Source organism: Crocodylus siamensis, chromosome 5 (assembly GCF_052110815.1).
Source record: "Crocodylus siamensis isolate JL-2025a chromosome 5, ASM5211081v1, whole genome shotgun sequence".
Taxonomy (NCBI): domain Eukaryota; kingdom Metazoa; phylum Chordata; order Crocodylia; family Crocodylidae; genus Crocodylus; species Crocodylus siamensis.
In genome coordinates, this window is record NC_143399.1 from 169016278 (window position 1) to 169037568 (window position 21291).

The 21291-nt window shown below is 44.3% G+C and overlaps 1 protein-coding gene across 5 annotated transcripts in view; it reads left to right on the forward strand.

Annotated features, from left to right (window-relative positions):
- The window catches only part of CALCR (calcitonin receptor), a 304212-nt gene that overhangs the window by 261222 nt on the left and 21699 nt on the right, over positions 1-21291 (forward strand). For all 5 annotated transcript variants that reach the window (XM_090047025.1, XM_090047027.1, XM_090047023.1 and 2 more), the window contains exons 8-11: positions 8878-9031; positions 14115-14175; positions 14267-14333; positions 17653-17871. In XM_090047025.1, coding sequence (XP_089903151.1) covers positions 8878-9031; positions 14115-14175; positions 14267-14333; positions 17653-17871 — 501 coding nt within the window. The remainder of the gene's footprint in view (positions 1-8877; positions 9032-14114; positions 14176-14266; positions 14334-17652; positions 17872-21291) is intronic.

Here is a 21291-nt window from a genome sequence, read left to right on the forward strand (position 1 = left end):
AAATCATTAAGTTCCTTACAAAAACCATCCACTGATACAGATGCATGAGAATTACCCTGGAGCATGGGGCATGATACTTTTCCTAAGATCTTCTGAGCATGTATTAACCAACTATTTCCCTGTCATTGCAGTAACAGGGCATTGATAGTGCCCCTGTCTCCCCTGCATTTATCTATGGCAGTGGTTTTCAAACTTCCTAAAGTCACAGAACCATTTCATATCACTTCTTTCATATCCCCTGTAACAGATCGCCCTCCCCAGCGCCATCTTCCCTGTTATCCGTGCCTTACATGGGGTGCCCTTGGAGTCCCCTTTAAGGTTCTTGTGTCCCACTCTATACTCATCTGCCACGTCTTGATGGAAATTATTATACTGATGTTCTTGTAAGCGGGAGACTGCCTGTTGTATTTTGTATGCTGGGGTCTTCTGTCTCCACAGGCCTTGACCCCTGTCTTTCTCTAGCTAGGCCTCCCTGTCTAAACCCACCAAACAGGGTTTGACCCCCGAGGCACTAGCCTTTTTTTAGTCTTGGGACTCGTGGCCCTCCTTTCTGCTCCAATTTGGAGCCCAGCCTCCCTGGCCCAGAGGCCCAACCACTGGCCCCAGCACCAGAGGATCACAAGTTCAAGGCTGGGAAACAGCCCCAAACCCACACTGTCCCACTCCAGGAAAAAAAAAATTGCACCTCAGGTGCACCAGACCACCCTGGCCCTTTAGGATCACTCCCTCCAGCGCTGGTGTCTGTACACCCTAAAATCCTGCACCCCCCACTGGCACCAGGGTCAGTGTACCCTGAATCCTGTGCCCATGCTAGTGCTATGTCCCCATGCTGTAGTAGGGCCCCAATGAGGCCTCCTCCTTCCCCAATAGCCTCACCCAAACTACTCGTTATTCAATAATAAAAAAAAATATGAATGGTCCTGTCCATGGGCAGTAACCACCACCAAGAGAAATGTGGCTTACATTTACACAGGGGTTTGTGCTTTGGCTCCCTACCGTTGGCTACAGTCCTTCTTCTTGGGTTGCTGCCATCTCTCCAGGGTCCTTGGTAATTCCCCTTCTCCAGCCTTTGGACTGCTCACCAAGCCTCTCTGTGGAGCTCTGAGATGCACTCCTTCCCCTTTGGCTGCTGGCCCCTACTGCCACTCAGCCCAACGTTTTAATAGTCCTGGCCTGCCCCCTTCTGGTCACCTGAATAGCTGGCCAGGATCAGCTTTTAATCCCCACCTTACTGGCATGCTGTGCCCAGAATGTTCTAGCTTTAAAGGGGCCAACCTGTCTTCTGGTAACAGGGTTAGGGTTCCCCGTTACACACCCTTTCATATCTTTTGCTGTAGACCCCTTATCCCTACCCTAAAGGCTGGCAAGTTTTGTAAATGTAAATAAATATACACAAATAATATAGTATTATTTATTTCTTTTTCTTTAATTGTACAAAAAGTAATGATGTGAAAAGATAGTGATATACTTATAGGATATGCTTGCTTTCAATTTGATGAATGTGCCTGTCTTTCTGCACAAAGGTCTTTGGTGTTTGGCATGATGATTGACAACTGTAGGCACTTACCTGATTCTGCATCTAGCTTGCTCAATATTTATTCTTTGTAGCGGCATATAATGTAAAACCTCTCCTTAAGTAAGAGCAAGTGGGATTAGACATTTTACTGCATGGTGAGCAACTGAGGATGCTGGTTCAAAAGTTGTAACCAGAAATTCACCAAAGAAGTTTATTGAGAGGTTGACTTGAAAAGATAGTCCATTGAAATATCAGTGAGCTTCTCATGCTCCTTCAACGGTAGTTCTTTTGAACTGCTTGACACAGTTTCAGTGAATTGATTGCACATCCAGGCATGGGACTTAGTCATCACTGGAAAATATTCTCTGAGAGTTGTTAATAGATCAGACAGGTGTTGAAATATGCACCACGGAGGCCAAAAATTACACTTTTTAGATGGTATGTGTGCAGAAAACACTCTACAGTAGGGCTGTGCAAAATGGCACCGTTCTGTTTCGCCTTGAGTTTCGACAGTTCGGCAGAACAGTGTTCCATCTTGAATTTCATTTAAAGTCAAAACAGCTGTTCTGTTCCATTCCGTCAAAACTAAAAAGCTGTTTTGAGGCTGTGTTGAGTTTTGCTGGGGATGGAAAGTCAGACCAGCTGGGCTGACTTCCCTTCCCCAGAGCTAGATCGCGCCAGGGGCAGAAGGGAGCCCAGCTGGGCTGCTTCCCTAACCCCCATGCTAGATCGTGCTGGGGAGGGAGGCAACCCAGCTGGGATGCTGTCCCTACGCTAGATTGTACCCTGGGTGAGAAGCAGCTCAGCTGGGCTGCCTCCCACCCCCAGCTTGATTTAGGGAAGGGGTTGGATAAGCAGCCCAGCTGAGCTTCCCCTTGACCAAGCATGATCTAGTGCAGGGGTTGGGGAAACAGCTCAGCTAGGCTTCCTTCCCCCAACGCAATCTAGCATGGGGGTCGGGGAAGCAGCCCAGCTGAGCTGCCACTCGGCCCGGTGTGATCTCACCACCTCCTACCAAATCTTGTGCTGGGGATAGGAAGCAAGCCCAACTGGGCTGACTTCTCATCCCCAGCCTATGGTTGAAATGTTTCGACTTTTGAAACATTTCGACCAACCTTATTTTGTTTTGAGGCTATTTTGAGTGCCTTTGTTTTATTCTGATTTTGCTGTTTCAACCTCAAAATTGGTCAAAACAGCATCAGAATGAAATGGTCAGTGAAATTTTGCACAGCCCTACTCTACAGCCATAACCAAATACAATAAAAGCTGTGCTATCCAGCATCTTACAAGCTGGCATGCTCTACTAACCAGCATGCCGGGTTGTAAGATAAAGTGAAACCAGAAGTACCCACCATGATACTTCCAGTTTCTCTGAGACCCCATGGCAAGGGGCAAAGCAGCCTGTGCTGCTGAGCCCCCCCCAATAACAGGCTGTGTGGGGCCTGCCTCCCTGTCCTGTGGGGCCCACAGGCCCACGGGATGGGTGGTAATGTGGTGGGAGGGACGGCGATGCGGCAGGAGAGACAGAGGGACACCCCAGATGCAGCAGAAGAAGCAGCAGCTGGGGCCACTCAGTTAACCAGCATATTTTGTTTTCTGGCATCTCCCATTCCCAGGAGATGCTGGATAACAGAGCTTTTACTGTAGATGGTCAGAGCACACAGAGTGCTGCAAAAATGGTGGATCCTGCTCTAAGATAAACCTGAATGGATGTGGAATTAGACTTTGGTGCTGGGTAGGTTAGAGTGCCCCCTAACGAACATCTGTACCAGATCCCATCATGATTCATGTTAGATCACATTCCACCGGCAACCCATGGGGCTTTGCGGCACCCTGATCACCTCTCCTGTCAGGCAGCACTCTAGCCTCACCCAAAGCTCATGTGGGCTGCCCAAGTGCTGGGCTAGCCCCGCCCATGAGGCAATCCTGGCAAGAGTCAGTGAAACCCCTGTTTCCAGTTCCCTCTCCCCCTGCTTTGTTCCCTGTGGCCAGCTATGAGCCACTGTCTGGTATTATTGCACAGTGTGCCAATTCCATCTACCCCACCTGGGCATTTGTAAAGATTGCAACTTTCAATTAAGTGCTAAGCTGATATCTGGACACTACAGTTACACAGGGGATTGTCCACTCTACAAAATGTTCTTTTTGTACAGTGTTGTTTTGAAGCATCTGTATCTAGATCTGTCTGTTCAGCTTGACCCACACTTCATTGTCAAGGTTGTGCCCAATGGGAGATTTATTTGGTGTTGGTATAAAATGCTTGTCGGAATAGATTTCAGACCATATTACTCTGAATTATCATTTTATTTCCATTCAGCACACCCCTTATCTGAATTTAGTGCAACACACAGGCCACCCAGCCTACCAGGCTTCCCATGGATCCAGGAACTTAGCAGCAGGGGAATGGTTAGGGTTTGTCTTATGTCACCTGTTCTAATGCCCGAGAGCACAGGAACTAGATCTGTGTGTGTGTAAGTTGTGCAGCTTATTATGAGTTTCTGTACACTGAGCTTTTTAGTGCAACAACATCTGAATCATACACACTAAGGGCTCCTATACACATGCAGGGAGGCTGCTCTGACGTGCTGTAATTACAGTGCATCAGAACAGACTCAATTAAACCTCCTCTGCATCCCCGTGCTGAAAATTTGCAGTGGGGTGCTTTAAATTAAAGCTCATTCAATGAGCTTTAATTCAAAGCATCCTTCCACCATTTTTCAGAATGGGGAGACTGATGCATGTGATGCTCTAGACGCTTTAAATTAGCATGGCTCTCAAACCTGCACTAATTAAAGCACCCCCTCTGCCTCCCAGAGTATGTCTATAAATATTCTAAAAGTTTGGGAGCTTCAAGATTTGATTAAAGCAAGATATGTCTCTTCCTCATTCTGCATTCCCTTGAACCCCAGTGTGTGTCCCTGCTGGGGATTGGGGAGGGAGAAGGGAAGGTGGATGGAGTGGGTTGTGGGCAGCAGTGCCCAGGAAGCAAAGGCACCATGGCCCTGTGCCAGAGCAGGGGCACTCAAAGACCTCTGGCCCTACTCATCCTGGGGGGAGGGCTCCCAGTTCACATGGATGAGAAGCTAGTCAGCTTGGGTTTCTTGGATATGGACAGCCTGCCACTGTGCAGGTCAGGGGCCACTAATATCAGTAAGGGAGGCATGGCAGGTGAACACAGGCATTTAGGGCATGTGCATGCACCCCCCCAGGCATTTGGGACACACGCACTTGGCAGGCAAGGGCATGCTGGATGAGCTTGCATGAGACAGCCAGCTGAGAGTGCATGTCATGACAAACCACTTCTGCATAAGGTCCAGGCGGGTGGCCATGATGCCCCTGCCGGTCAGTTGGGTGGCTCAGCCATTCACCTCCACTCAGGAGTCTTCGACAGCCCAGGGATCCTGTGGGGCACAGTGGGAGGCATGCAACCACTCCGCCCCCCCGCCCCCGCTGGTCTTGGGCCATGCAGGAAGGCTCCGAGCCACCCCCTTACCCATCACCCTCCCAAGGGCTAGCATGTGTTCTGCTTCCTCCCAACCTACCCTTGGACACTTAAGAGTAAAGCTTGAAGGTTAGAGTACTGCCACTATGTGCTTCTTGAATGCCTATCCTTAGCCTCTGCCTTTATCCAGTTCAACTTCATTAGGAAGCAAAAAATCAGGAAGGAAAGGGAAACATTCAACACTATTTTTCTATATGCAGTTGGACCATAAATCAAGCCTCAGAAGCATCAACTCATTTTTATCTTGAATACTCTAAACATTCACATTTAGGCCCCAAAAAGACAAGTTCATCTTGTTCAACTGGGAAAAAATGTCTCTGGGATATACCAATTTTTACACCCAAAGAAGTGTTGGTGCAAGTTCAGATGGATGATCAGAAAAGAAAAGGTATCTCTATCCTGGTAATTCATATACATAAACATTTATATTTCTGATCTACATGAAACCATAACTAATACAGCTTTTTTCATATTTACATTTTATGATTCAATACTCACTGCACTTTCACAGTCACCGTTTGTAGTCTGACGAGCTTGTTGGCTGAGTTGATACACTTGCACAAGTGGCAGAAGTAGATGCAGCATTGGTATCTTCTTGGTCATTTAAGGCTTTGCTTTTCCCCCAGGTACCTAATTTAACGTGACCTGTTTTCAGCCACTGTTCTATAATTTCACTGTTCAATAATTTCAAAAGTATGTTTTCATAAAGAAACTTCCTATGTTAAAATTGTAAAACTCAAATTAGTGGTGCATAGCCTCCTGGCCTGCTACACCATAGCCCCAGTCTCTTTGCAGAACCCCTGATAACCTGTTATGGAACCCCAGAGTTCCATGGAATACAGTTTGAAAACTATTGATATATGGCACGTCAGGGGGTGTTACTGGTGTCTGTAGTATTGTGTCTTGTAGTTGAAGGTTTGAACAGATGATTTTGGGGATTCCATGGATTAACTACAAATGAAGTGCAGAGGCAGGGGACTGGAATTGATGGCCAAAGATACAATATGGCAGATAAGAGGACATCTGATGCCAACCATTTTGTTCTCTTCCACTGTTGTTCAAAATCCACGCTACAGCACTGTATCTAGAGCTGGCATTACCAAGTGGAATTTTCTCATACGGTTTATCATGTGATGGGGGAGAGGAGTGCTGTGGCAGTTTAGGGAAAGAAAAGAAAAATGTCCTGCTTTTGCTATTGGTAAATGTGTTGTAAGAGAGGTTATGTATCTGAAGTTATCAGAATGTTTTTTATGCCTGTCGGGAAAAGGAAGCTGAGTTCACCAAGGAAGCTTACTGACTTTTCAGACCTCAGAATAGATGTGAGATGTCAGGAAAAAGGCCACCAAAATTAAAGTGCAATTTTTACAGAGTTGCAAGTTTCTGTCAGTCAAGGAAACCCTCAAGAGGACAAGATCAATAGGAAGTGAATGGAGAAAGGTTAACCACCAGCTGAGAGGCTATATTCAGTGCATGCCGAGGGCTGAGGCATGGAATATATTGATGCAAACTTGTGAAAAACAATGCAAGAATGATTTAAACACCTTAATGAACACGTTTGCCAATAGCAAAAGCAAGACATTTTTTTTTCTTTCCCTTTTCAGACCAGTTCTTTCTTTACACTGCTACTCTTCTGTCTAAATACTTTGTAAAAACTGAGACCAACTGTGAGAAAGCTGCAACTATCTGTGCAGTAAATTAAAAAATACATTACATATATATAAAAGTAAGCTTCTCAAGTGACTGCTATCAGTTAATGCATTTGATGAGCTTTGAACACTCAGAATATTGAAACATATATAATTATTTATTCTCCATTTGCTTCAAGATATTTCCAGCAGCAAAATATAGTTCAAAAGAGAGTTGTAAAACAAATTTCTTTAAGCAAGAGATGCAATACAAAGCTTTCGTAATAAATAAGATATGTGAAAGAATCTATTTGCCTGAGACAAAAATGTCTCCCTTGAAACTGTGCCATGGGATCTGCACAGCGTGGGGCAGGCGACAGGTGCAGGGTGGAGCCAGAGCTGGTGCTGCCTGGGACTCTTCTTGCTAGGAGCTGGGCTTAGAGTGGGTACAGCCACTTTTCTCAGTGCTTGGGTGAAGGCAGGGCATTCAGCCGGGGCAGCTGCTTGGGGCTGGGAGCAGACCTGCAGCAAAATCTGGGGTGGCTGCAGCCTCCTCCCAGCACCACTGGAGCCTGCTCCAAACCCAGGCCCCAGCAAGAAAAGTCATGCACAGCCCTGGCTCCAGCTCCACCCCACAGCTGCAGCCTGTCTCTCTCCCCCCACCCTCCTGGAGTGCAAGCAGCAGCAGGAGCTACCCCCACCCCAAAAGCCGTGGCTGTGTCCTGGGCCCCCCTCCCCGCCCCTTTTGGGCACCTCCTGACCTTGCCCCCTCCCTCACTGTAGGGGGGTGTTGATCTGCCCCCCCACACCCCTTCCCTCCCCCCTTCCCTTCTACCACACCGGACTTACTACCTTGAGGCATCTCTATTGGATATTGGATCGGTATTAGCCTGTATGCCTCCTTAAATATCAGCTATCAGTATCGGCCCCCAAAATCTCTATTGGTGCACCCCTAATAGACTTTAATTAGGCTCAGCTTCTGTACAGAGATTACAAAGATGAGTGGAACTTCCTGTGTCCTTTTCAGAGGAGGTCCTGACCTTTTTTACTTCACCGTCTCTATTTTTCTTGTGTTTTTTGCTATATAAAAATATAGAGCAATTGCACTGTACATACTGATAAGGGTCTGGTCAAGATTTCTTACAACTCACCTGGGAAAAACACCCACTGCTTTCAGTGGTAGTATGCTCCTCAATAAGTGGTGAAGAGCTAATTTACTTATCTACGGTATCACTGTGAGATGGCTATGCTACTTCTGGCTCTGTGGATAGCACGCACAGAGGGTGTGTCTACACAAGATGCTTTATTTGAGATTAGAGCTAATTACTGTGCAGTAAGTGTCACTGTCTACACATGCAGATGCTTACTCTGCAGTCATTTGCTCTAATTGTGAGTAAATTTGCTACCTGCAAATGCAAGCAGCAAATTTCCTGTTGATTATATACTGTGCAGTAGCAACATGTAGAGAGCTGACCAGAAGCAAATGTGCTTCTGGTCAGCTGGGCAGCACGGACAGGAGATTGTTTCCTGGCTGCTGCAGGGGTCTAGTGCAGGGGTGCAGGGAGCAGAAACAGTCTACTGCTAGGAGCAGCAAATCTGCTTCCGCATCCCTACACATGTAAACACATACACAAGAGAGTTTGCTCTAGAGTACTTTAGAATAAACTGCTCCCAGATTATTTGCACATGTTGACACATCCAGAGGAATTTGATATATTTCAGCCTGGCACCACTTGGCATAGTATGTTAGTGGTATAAGCATACTGTAGGTATCCGAAATAGGACCTTTAATGTGTACAGCTTTGGGAGTAATTAGCTATTAACTTAAACAGACAAGCCGATTGAAGGTAATAATTTGAATAAAGGTAAAAATACAACCACAGTAAGCTACCTAGATGATTAAGTTGCTATCCCTTTACTGCATTTGTCTGGGATTTTAAGAACAAGTTGTTTATTTTAATTCTGAACCCCATCAAACTGAAAACATTTCGAAGTGTGGTTTTACTGGACAGTTCTTGTTTGAGCTTTGCTCATTGCACTTGATTTTTATGAATTATGAGGTGCATTTACTCCATTTGTCTGACTTATTGATATCTTATAGCCCTGTCAATAATATGTGCTACTAAGGAATTCTAACAAGCACTAAGGGAAAAACCTGATATTTTGTTTGCTTACTAAGATACACTATTGCAGTACATTATCTATAGTTTAATACTATCTAATTTGTTTGACAGGTAAGCTGCAAGGTGCTGCAATTTTTTCATCAGTACACGCTGGGTTGCAATTACTTCTGGATGCTCTGTGAAGGCATATATCTTCACACTCTAATTGTGGTGGCAGTGTTTGCTGAAGAGCAACGTTTGCACTGGTATTACCTTTTGGGCTGGGGTATGTATATTCATTTGCAGTTTCTTGGTCAATTCATTCCTGTGTTTATTATATATTATTTTTTATATACTGTTGCCTCAATCCTGCCATCACTTGCATACAAAAGTAGTTTTATTCATGGGTATGGATCATTGCCTAAGACTGATCACTTGAGATCCTAAGTTTGAGAATTAATTCCATGTATTTGCACAGGACCACTGATTCTTGTTCACATGCATTTCAGGGTTGTTTGTTGTACATGTTAGTCCATTGAAAACCTCACTTGCAGTGGATAGAATTTACCATTTTCTCTCCAGTGTTTCCTTTCCTGACACTTTCATTTATGACAGACAAATCTTATGGACAAAACATTTCAGACTTCGAATGGAAATGCTTTGGACCTTTACAGGCCACTCAATTCCTGCCTTTTAAGATTTAGCAAATGTTTGGAACTTACCCCCAACAGTTTCCCAGCAGTTATAGACAGCAGCTGCTACATAGAATCCTTCTTCAGTCCCACATGTCTTAAGTTGGTGGCAATCTCATCAGCCCTTAGAACATGAGACATAACATTTCACTGGGCATCCCTGATCTGAGATTTCAGGAAGTAAACATGAATTAAAATTAATTGTAGTAGACTGGGCCTTGTTTAAGAACTAGGGAATGGACATATTTCTTTAAGAGTCATTTTTCCTTTCAGATAAAACTTCTGGCATCCTTGTAAATTGTAGCATAAAACTCAGCTGTCCAAAAATAGTGCTGTTATATATACTTTCTTCCAGGGGGAAAAATAGGCATAAATATCTCTGTCTTCACATTCATAGTGACTGCAAGTTGATGTACATTGAAACAAGTATGCATTATGTATCCAGCTTACAGTAGCTTCATTTAGATTGGTTATTCCCTTTAGGCTGCATCCAGGTGAGCAGGAGCATGTGTTGCAGTAGCACAAATAGTAGCAGCACAAACTTCTGCTGCTACTTTTTGCCTCAGAGCACACCCCTACATGTGTACTTTGTTGCAGGGCACATTGTCCCACAGTGGGCAAATGCCCTTTCCCAGCTCCTTTCAGCTTCCAGCATGCTGGAGCAGCCGGGGCACAGATAGAGCTTAGAGATGCTCTGGCTGGAAGCCAGAGTGTCTCACTGAAGAACCAAGCTGCTGTTCATTCACTTTTCTTCCCAGTACTTTTTTTTGCTACTGGAAAATCCTGGTAGCAGATTTTGCCCCCACGCTGCAAATTTACAGCATGGGGCACATTTTAACATTTCATGCATGTGGTTTGTGACCCCACAAAGAAGCTTGTGGATGTGGCCTCAGTTGTGTAACACTGGGTAGACAAGTAGGACAGGCACTGCCTAAGAGAAGTGCCTAAGGGAAGGGGGGCCAAATGTAGTGGGGCACTTTCTTAACATGAGCACATTCTAGAGGTAAACTGTACAAATCTCTGCCTGTCAAAGCTTGAGTTCAGGGGTTTATGTTTCTCATAAAAGCTGTCCTGAGATTAATGACATCTTAAAAATACAAGAAATTATACTCTCCTGCTTTAGAGGACCATTGTGTCATCTGACACTGAATGTTAGTCACAGATCCCTACAGACTTGATACATGAAGGAAATAGGAGCTTTCCAACTGTATCACTTTAAAACTTGGGAATATGTAAGTATAAAGTCTTTGTATATAAGACCATACTCTGCCTCTCTCACTGTAGTGTGCTGAAAACAAATAAATGTGTGTTTGTTATACCAAAGTGTGGCCACAGAGAATGCACAAAGAGGAGCAGTGGTTAGAAGGCAAGTTGTCTCACTAGTGGATAGCTGCTGGTAGTCCCCATACCATATTACTTATTAAAAGGAATAATTATAGCTAGCAGCTCTAGGACATAGATTCAGTAGAAGGCATATACCATAAAAACCTAGCATCAATTAGTGCTGCCATTTTATCTTGAACTAACTTTTCATGGTCTATTGGATTAGGAAGTAACATGAAAACAGTATGTCAAAAGTTAAGAGGAAGACCAAAGAAACCATAAGTCCCTTACAGAATGCAGAAGGCAATCTACTTATGAGATCTACTTACAATCTACTTACAATCTCTATACAAAGAAGGCTGAAATATTTAATGCCTTTTTTACTTCCATCTTCATAAACAGGGGCAGCTACTAGATGACAAGTGGGTTTCCAGCAAAGATAAGGATCCTAAACAAACATCCTACAGTAGTAGAAGAACAGGTGCAAGATTATTTAGAAAAGTTAGATGCTTTAAAATTGGCAGGGCCTGATGGGATACAATGTGGAATACTAAAGGAATTGGCTGAGGTAATTTCAGAGCTATTAGCCTATCCAATTTGAGAACTCGTAGAGGGTCGGTAAAGTTAGGGTGACCATCGTAGAGGACAGTCCAGTTGTCCTCTGTCCTCTATTGATATGAAACTGGACACCTTTTCTTGAAGAGAAAAATAGAGGACATAAAGGCATCTGGTTTCATATCAAAAGAGGGCAGAGGACAGAGTAGCAGAAAACTGGAATGTCCTCTATGATGGCCACCCTGGGTAAAGTCCCAAATGATTGGAAAAAGGCAAATGTAGTGCCCACCTTTAAGAAAGGGAAGAAGGAAGATCTGGGGAATTATAAGCCAGTGGTAAATAGTAGGGCTGTGCAAAGCTTCAGGCACTGATTCAATTCAGAGGAGATTCAGCTGGATTCAGTGGCTGAACCTCCAAATCCGAATCAAATCAGGAGACCAATTAAAATGTCCAAATCTGTTCAAAGCTCTCCAGATCAATTTGGAAAATATTCGGAGAGCTTCAGTGATTTGGGCAGCCCCGCCCACTGCAGCAGGGACTCTGAGCTGGTAAGTAGCAGGCGGGGGAAGGGAGGCAGGACGAGGGTGGAGGGGACCATGCGGGGATCTCTGCCAGGCCCTATTCCCTCCCGGCTCCCCCAGCTCCCCTGAGCTCTCCCTGACCCCCACCTACTCCCCCATCCCCCATGGCTGCACTGCCCACCCCAGCTCCCAGCCCACACTCACTGGATGTGATCTCCACTGCCCCCCACTTCCCCATGCCATGTGGGAGGTTCTGCCACAAGCGCCCCAACCCCTGTCTGCTGTCCCAGCTCCCCCCCACACACAGCTGACCCACCTGCCCCAGCTCCAGGCCTTTAAAAAACAAAAAATAGAAAAAAACCCGGCCTCACTGGCTGCTGCAGCAGCCTTGGGGCTCCAGGGGGCTCATGTAGAACCTCCCATGCAGTGCGGGGCAGCGGGGGGCAGCAGGGACTGCTCTTCCACTGGACAGCAACTGGTGAGCCTGGGTTTTTGTTTTTGATTTTTTTTTTAAAGGGCTAGGAGCTAGACAGCCATGGAGGGGGGTGGGGGAGCGGGCTGGGGGAGCGGGCTGGGGGAATAGCTGCGGGTCAGGGGCTCATGGCAGGGCCCCCCACATGGGGGGAAGCAGGGATTGCCCTCCCGCCAGGCAGGAGCTGATGAGTCAGAGCCTTTTTTTTCCCAAACATCCAGGAGCTGGGGCAGGTGAAGCAGCCATTGAGAGTGGGTGGGGGATGGGACCTGCGTGATTCGGAGATTCAGCTGATTCAGCAGCAGCCAAATATCTGAATCAGATTCGGCTGCATCAATTACGGACAGTGATTAGAATCACCAAATCAAATCACTGTCCCCTGAATCAGCCAAATCCGAAGCGAATACTAGCTGCTTTGGACAGACCTAGTACATAGAGGCCTGAGAAGTAAGACTTATGAGGAAAGGTAGAAAGAGCTAGAGTTATGTAGTCTGAAGAAAACAAAACTGAGTGGGGATTTGGTAACAGTCTTCAAATACCTCAAGAGCCATCATAGGATGGAGATGGGCTTTTTCTCAGGCCATAGGAGACAGGACTAGGAGCAATGGCCTCAAACTGCAGCAGAGGAAATTTAAATCAGAGATTTGGAAGAACTGTCTGACAATAAAGCTGGTCAAGCATTGAAACAAGCTACCTAGAGAAGCTGTAGAATCTCCATCTTTTAAAATTTTCAAGAGCAGGTTAGACAAACACTTGGTTGCAACAGTTCAGTCAGGGATGATCCTGCCCTAAGCACAGGACTGTACTACATGACCTTGTGAGATTCCTTCCATCCCTACTTTCCTATGATCCTATGAACAGTGGGGAAGGAAGAAGACAAAGCAAAGCAGCATGGCAACTCAGCCACCAAACTGTGAGTGCTAGAGTGGGGTAGAAAATGTTGTTCAAGACCAAGGTGTGCAAGCAGAGGGTCACAATTCTCCAGAAGCCCCATATGATTAGAAGGCTCCTACCTTGCTCCTTCAGTCACTTCAGTCACTTCTGTTTCTCCTCACCAAAGGAGAGATTGCAGCATGGCTGGTTACCACACCTTCAGCACACTACAGATTTTGTGCTTCTGGTTTCCTTTGGCAAGATTTTCACAAAAAATGCCCTATGCAGTGTCTGTAAGAGTGGTATTTTCCCTTCATATTGCAAAAGACATGAGCCCTTACCTGAGGTCATGTGAGGCTATAAAAAGGCTCATGATTTATATCATATCCTCCATACTGATGATGTGCACATATGGGTTAGGGCCATCTGAATGAATTGTGGCTGGAAACCTGCAGCATTAGCCAAAAGAAGATACGCCCAAACTCCTGGCTTCACACATTTCCCAGTGCCTTTGGCTCTGTAAAAGGCAGCCTGGTTTGTTGTACTGTTGTTTGTGCACTATGACCTGCCATGCAGGATAAGTTACTGCTGTCCTCTTTAGCTTTAATTTACATGATTTTGTCATCCCTCATCACTCAAGGGATATAGAAATTCACACTCCTTGTCTCCTCCCCATCTTGGCTGATCACACCCCTTTCCCCTGAATTACTCATAGAACGTCTGTCTGACAGCCGCTTTGCAATACTATCTAGAAGCTATTCTCCTCTCCATTGCAAGGCCATATGACTCTAAATCAGATGGAATTGTAATTTTTTTCTTCAACTTAGAATTCTTACTTATATGTGGTTTAAAAAGAAGAAAGGTTATTTTTAGTGTCCTATGAAATGCCTGCCAAAAAATACAAAATCTGACGTATACCTTTAATCATTTTAGGGTTTCCTTTAGTACCAGCATCTATTCATGCTGTTGCCAGAGCCAAGTACTTTAATGACAAGTGAGTATTCTGTCTATTTTTAACAGAATTCAGCATGTTTTATATAAAGTCTAACCATTTCTTTTGTATTTATGGTATATTTTTCTTCCAGCTGCTGGATGAGTGTTGACACTCACTTACTCTATATTGTCCATGGTCCTGTAATGGCAGCTTTATTGGTAAGAATATTATTGATTATAATGTTCATTCAGTAACCCATCCTGGAAAAGCTGCTAAACAGCACTGAAGAGATATTTCTGTATTTTAAGTGATTTTTCTGTATTTTTTTGGCCAAAATTTTCAAAAACAGAGATTTTTCATGCCTCAACTTCTGATTGGCCTACTTGAGACATATAAAAAGGGGTTTGATTTGGAAAATAGGTTCTCAGTCCCTTCAAAAAAAATCAAGCCCCTTCTCATGATGGATACCCCTTCAAAATATCCAGAGTCACTGGTTGCTTTTAAAAATCACAGCCACCGTTCTTTTATTTGTAACAAACATACTGCATTCTGTATCACTTAAATGAAATATCTGTCTCAGGCTAGACAAGGCAGAGTGAACTGAGAAACAATCTGTAATTTAGCATTGTGGTTTTGTAGCTCTCTGTGCTAAAATGGTAGGGAGCGAAAGTGGGAAGAGACTGGGGAAAGAAATAAGAATTGAATCAAACAGAATAAAAATAGTTGACAAGAAAGCAAAGAAGGGAAAGTGAAAGATGTCCCAAATATGTAATTTCTGCTGTACTGTGGAATCAGCCCTTCAATGATTATATTCCAATACTGTCAGTTGAGCTAAGTGAATGCACCAGAAGGCAAGAAATAGAACCATTAATACCACAGTCCTGTCACTATAGCTATTCCAGAGACCTTGACCTCATGAAAAGTTGAAAGTCTAAGCCTTTTTCAAAACCACATATCAGTCCCATCTCTACCAGTCATCTACCAGTCACAAATCCTCAGTGAGCATGCCTTCCTCAGACTCACTCTCAGTGGGCACATCTACATGAGATGCTTAATGCACAGTAGGTTCATTCTACTGCACATTAGCATGTCACAGCAAAAACCATGCTAAAGCAGTAGAATTAGCCTATGCGTATTAAGCACCAGCTTAAGCACAAAAAGACTGTGCGCCGTTGCTACTGTACATTAGAACCAGCTACTGCATATTTATGTAGTACCTCATATTAGAGGTACTAAACTTAATGCACAATAGCAACGATGCATTAATGCACATGTAGATGCACCTAGCATCAGTTATCTAAAACAGCCTAACATTTCTCTGATGTCGTAATTCCAAGGTCTAGGAAAGGCCATATAAGACTCTCCCTCACCCTTCCCCATTGTTACTGAACTCCAAAACTGCATTTTCCAGTTGCCCTAATAAAAAGATCTACTATATTTATAGAGAGACATAAATCTCTCCTTAAAATGGGAGATTACAGTTGCTGGCTTGCAACTGTAGGCATTTGCAATGTGGCTTATTCATGAAAACTCTATTTTTACAAAACATATCAGATATCAGTTCCTTGCCAATCAGAGCTAGATCTAGCAGCATACCCCAGAAGACCCAAGTATTTTACAGCTGCAGAGGTTTTATTCACCTTTCACAGTTGACTCAAGGAATTTTTAAAGTGGAGGTTAAGTGACCCTAGTGAGTGAAGCCAGGGGAAATAATGGCGGGGGCAGAACTTTACATTTAATTATAAGTGAGGCCACACAAATCATTCTTCAATATTCTTTTTTCAAGCACAGCACAAATAAAAAGCTTTTGAGACATTTCTCAATAGCTACAATAGTATGAAATGGTTTCCTGCTGCTTATGAGTTACGGCGTGCTAGAAGGTCCAGACATGCTCTCTCATATACTTAAAGATCGATGTCATTTAAACATATCTCAGAACAATACAGTTATTTTAGTTTGTTAAAAAAAAACTTTGGAAAAAGGTTAGTATGGGACAGAAACTCTGCACTAGTAAGCACATGACAAAGAATAGGAGTGAGCAAAATATGGCCTGAGGGACAGCCCCAGAAAGGAAGCTAAGCATCTATAACTAGGGCCACGCTGAGCTCAACAATCAAAGTGGTGAGTTCTCCTATACCCCAGCAACCTTCTTAAGTGCATCCCTAATAGTACTAGATACTTCAGTGAGATTTCTCCATTCTCAAAATTTAGCGTGCATTTTAGTGTTTTCCCATATTGGGGCCAAAGTCCTCAGTACTCTTTAGGCCTCAGATCTTGTTGCCTGAAGAGAGTTGTAAGAGACAATTCCTTAGCTGTTGTAGATGTTAGGGCTGTGCGAAGCTTCGGGTGATGATTTGATTTCGAGGAGATTCAGCTCAATTCAGTGGCCAAATTGAATCAGGGGTCCAAATCTGTTCGTAAAAGATGCGGAGAACTTTGATGATTCCAGCAGTCCCCACCTGCTGGAGCTGGTAAGTGGGGGATGGGGGAAGAGAGGCTAGGGGAGAGGGGACCATGGGGGGGGCCCTACCAGGCCCCATCCCCTGCCTGCTCCCCCAGCCCCCCCATAGCTGCCCCACCTGCCCCAGTTCCCAGTGCTTTAAAAAAAAGCCCCCATGCAACAGGTGCTGCCAGGCAGGGGAGCAATCCCCACTACCCCCCAGTGCACACTGCATGGCGGGGCTCTGCCACGAACCCCCCAACTCCCCCTCACTCCTCCAGCACCCCCATGGCTGCTCCGCCAACCCCAGCTCTGGCCCTTTAAGAAATAAAAAACTGAGAAAAACCCCAAGACTCACTGCTCCTACAGTGGCCTCAGGGCTTTGGGGGGCTCATGCAGAGCCCCCCTCCCCCACAGTGCAGGGCAGTGGGGATTGCCCCTTGCTGGCAGAAGCGGTGGGTGCGGGGGGTTGTCCTCAGTTATTTTTTTCTTAAAGGGCTGGAGATGGAGTGGGTAGGGCAGTCACGGTGGGGCTGGGGGAGCAGCAAGAGGGTTGGGGAGGCTCATGCAGAGCCCCCCCCCCTTCAGCATGGGGCAGTTGGGGGCAGTGGGGTTCACCCTTCCCCCACCCAGAAGCACCTGGTGAGTCAGGGCTTTTTTTTCCAAGTGCAGGAGCTAGGGCAGGTGGGGCAGCCATTGTGAGGGCTGGGAGAGCCGGCAGGGAATGGGCCTGAGTGATTCAGAGATTCAGAGATTCGGCAGCATCTGAATCTCCAAATCAGATTCAGCCAAATCAATTTGGGACAGTGATTTGAATCACCAAATCAAAACACTGTCTCCCAAATCGGCCAAATCTGAATCTGAAGCGTATACTAGCCGCTTCACACAGGCCTAATAAATGCACACCAGCTGCACATGTAGCTCCCAATGCCTTAAGGAACCCAGGGTTACATAATGTGATCTTCATAGCAATCCTGATGAGCTACCCTGAGTGCAGCCCTGAGCTAGGACGAGGCCAGGAAACTGTGGTTTGCTGAGGGGAGGAGGAGAGGGGCCATTACTATGAATTTTTACTGATGAAGTTTTTGTTCTTGCAGGTCAACTTTTTCTTTTTGCTTAACATTGTGCGAGTTCTAGTGACAAAACTGAGAGATACACATCGGGCTGAGTCCAACATGTACATGAAAGCCGTCAGAGCCACTTTAATCCTGGTGCCGTTGTTGGGAATTCAATTTGTTATTATTCCCTGGCGACCAGAAAACAGACTTGCTGGAGAAATATATGATTACATCATGCATATATTAATGCATTACCAGGTATGTTTCGTAACATCTTGTTGTGCTTAGGAGATGCATTTACTGGTAAGTTAATTTAGTGCAGAATTCTGCTGCCAAATACTTTGTCTCTAAAAGGGAGCCTGGCCGTTTGGTTTTGTTTCCTCCAGCACTTTCAGATGATTGTATTATCTCCCTCTGCTGCTTTAGTGTTAATGTGTAAACTGCCACCTCCAAGATGAGGAAAGCAGAAAAAATGCTGCAGAAATTAGAGAATAATGATGCTTCTGAAATGAAGAGAGAAAAATGAGATCACAGAAGGCTTTATACATTATTCAGAGCCCTGCTAATACAGATATGTTCAGATAGCCTATCTGAAAGAGCTACAGTGGGGTGATATTAAAATTAACGCTGTATGGAAATGATTATGGAAAGGAAAGAGAGATGTATGTAGGAGAAAAGGTCAAGAACATTAAGGCTAAATCATAAAATTGTTAAATCATCATTTAGATGGTTCTAATTAAAAAAGCAGCTCTAACATTTGATTTTTATGAGTATTTTGAAAATACACCATCAGTAGTTCAAATGCACTGCTTTGTACAATAATTTACAATGGAAAAAAACCACAAAACAAGCCAGCTAGGTGATATCTCTGTAGAAAGGGCTGGCTAAACAGTGATTAAAAGACACAGTAAAGGTAAAAAAGAAGTGCCATGAAACATGGATATAACATGGGATAATTATAGTCTAAGGAAAAGAAGTTCCATCCCTATGAGTTGCCCCAGCCAACTCGTCTGGGTGTCTGTGCTAGGCTTCTGGGCCAGCTGCTACCATTGGTTCAGTTCCATGAAGACCAACAGTGGTGGGAATCCTGTAAAATAAACACCGATCCAAATAGCCTCCAGCATTCTAGTGTAACCTCCTATTCCAGTGGTTCTCAACCTTTTCAGGGGACTCAAGGTACCCTTTGATAGATTCAAGGCACCCATCAGAAAATACCAGCTCTTAATTTTCACTTGTTTTTTTTTAACTATAAACAATAATAGAACAATTCTATTGCAAAGAATTTGGAAAAAAACATAACAGATCAGAACACTTTTAATACTAAGGATTCCTATTTGAAATCTCTGGGTTTATCTTATGAATCATGTTTGTTCACCTAACAGTGCTAACACTGCAGCACCCTTGAAATGATTTCAACTACTGCAGAAAATGACCAGGGTATAAATATACACTGTTGCAGGGCTAGGGGCGCGGGATTTGAGACCATACAGTCTCCCTGCGCCTTTTACTTGAGCTCGAATAAACTCTGTCTACTTCTCCCCCCAGTGTGTTTATTGGTGCGATTGTTGCCTCCCTCAGGCACCTTGTGCCGGCAACATCATGGCACCCCAGGGTGCTGTGGCATCTAGACTGGGAATCACTGTTCTGCTCTAACCTATTCAGAGGGTCTCTACCATGTGGTACCTAGAACTCTGTGGCTATGTGTACACTACCACATGGGACCATTCTTAGGATATTTTCAAGGCCCACCCATGCCAATCTTTTATACACTGGGGGCTCCAATTCACCCACCCTACTCTTCAGCACCAGCTGGGGAACCCCAAGAATGACCTCCCTCTGCTGCCTTTCCCCCCTCCCATTCTAAAAACAGCCAACACTGGCAGAGAGCCCTGGCCATTGCAGTGGGAGCCTGGCTGCAGGCTCCAAGCTGGCAGCTAGATTCCTCTCCCTGCTGTAACCAAGAGTGAACTTCTGTTTGGTCTCGGGTAATGTGGTAACTCCGAACGCTTTGCAGAAATCGTTCTGAGTTACAGCTCTCATTATAAATGAGAAAATGTAAGCCTCCACCAGATATAAGTGAAAGTAATGCTACATGTGCTCCACAACGAGCACACTGGGCTCCTTCACTGCTGCTACTCAGCTACTTACTGCTACTTACCAGTGTCAAGGAAAGAACTTTTTTTCTGTCATTCTGCCTTTCAGAAAACAAATTATGCATTATATTATGAGGCACATTGTTTGAAAGAGAGTATGGTGCTGAGTCCCTACTATCATGTGAGGTTTGTTACTTCAGACAGGACAAAATCTCTCTTCCATAGCTCTGGAGTGAACCTAGAAAAAAATGATATAAACAAAGATTCTGGAAAAAATGGCTTCTTAGTGACTTCTGTTCTCCTAATATGAATCTGTGGTTTGTGCCCTATGTCCAGAATGACCCCGAGGAATCTCTGAAACTGGAGATTGATTACTCCCCCGCACAATTATTAATACAAATCCTGAGGCTCCAAATGTATTTGAAATGAAGATAATATCAGATAGAAGAGATACTTCAGCTCTTAAGTGGAGGAACTAATGCACAGCAGCTCTCTCAAAAGTAGAGACTTAACATGGATTGATGAACACCCAGCTCTTCAATTAAACACAGAGAGCTAATAAAGTACATGTCATGAAGTAAACATTTCCCTTCCAGAACAGAAAGTTAAGTGTGGATTTTCCCTAGAGAACATGACTTTCAAGATTCTATAAAATGATTATGAAAGTTATAGCTTTTCCTTGAACCAGCACTTTGCAGCGTTCATCAGGTTCTCTTAGAGCATGAAGAAATCCTTCCAGAGTGCCATGCAGAGAGGCACTGATATATATAGGTGAGCGGGGTGCAGCCAGGAAAGGAATGAAGTAGCAGCCATGTGTACCAGGTTGTTGAAATTAAATTCTTCCCTCCCATGGTTGCACAGAAGTGATGTAGATCCCCACTGCGTACCCTGCCTGAGACCCAACCACAGATTTCTGTGCCTTTGTTCAGCAAAATTCTTCAGCACATACTCTTACGGTAGGCATCCAAAAAAGCCCAATGAAGTCAGTAGTAATATTCAAATGTTTAAAACACTCATGTACCAAAATATCTTGCTGAATAGGGATCCCTAGGAGTCTGAGATTGCCTTTATAAAAGAATTAAACAGTCATTCAAAATCACAGCCCTGTTTTCATAAGTGTATAAACCACTTTCCCCTACTAAAATATAAATGATTTTTGCTCGCCTATCAAACAATACTAATTCCACATCCCCCAGTAGCTTGTGAACAGTGGGATCAGAATTTAAACATTTTCCTGCCAAGTTTGGATGTGTGGCCTCCTTTTCATGAACAGATTTGAGAGCTATATTTTTTATACTGCTCTGAGCTTGTAAATTTGAACTCATGCAGGCAAGCAGAGTAATTGCTTTATGAAGAACAAAATTAACCATTTAAAAATGTCATGCTCATTTGATCCCTTTACAGTATATGCATTTGTACACCTGTGCATTTAAAAGGGGCATAGATATTGCCAACATTTGGTGCCAAAGCAGACAGAAATTTTCTTTCTGCCATGGAAAGTCAGGGGCCTGGGGCCACTCCTGACAAAATAAATCTTTCCTTTATTTCTTGTTCACTTTTACTTTGGTTTGTGTTCATTTCCAAC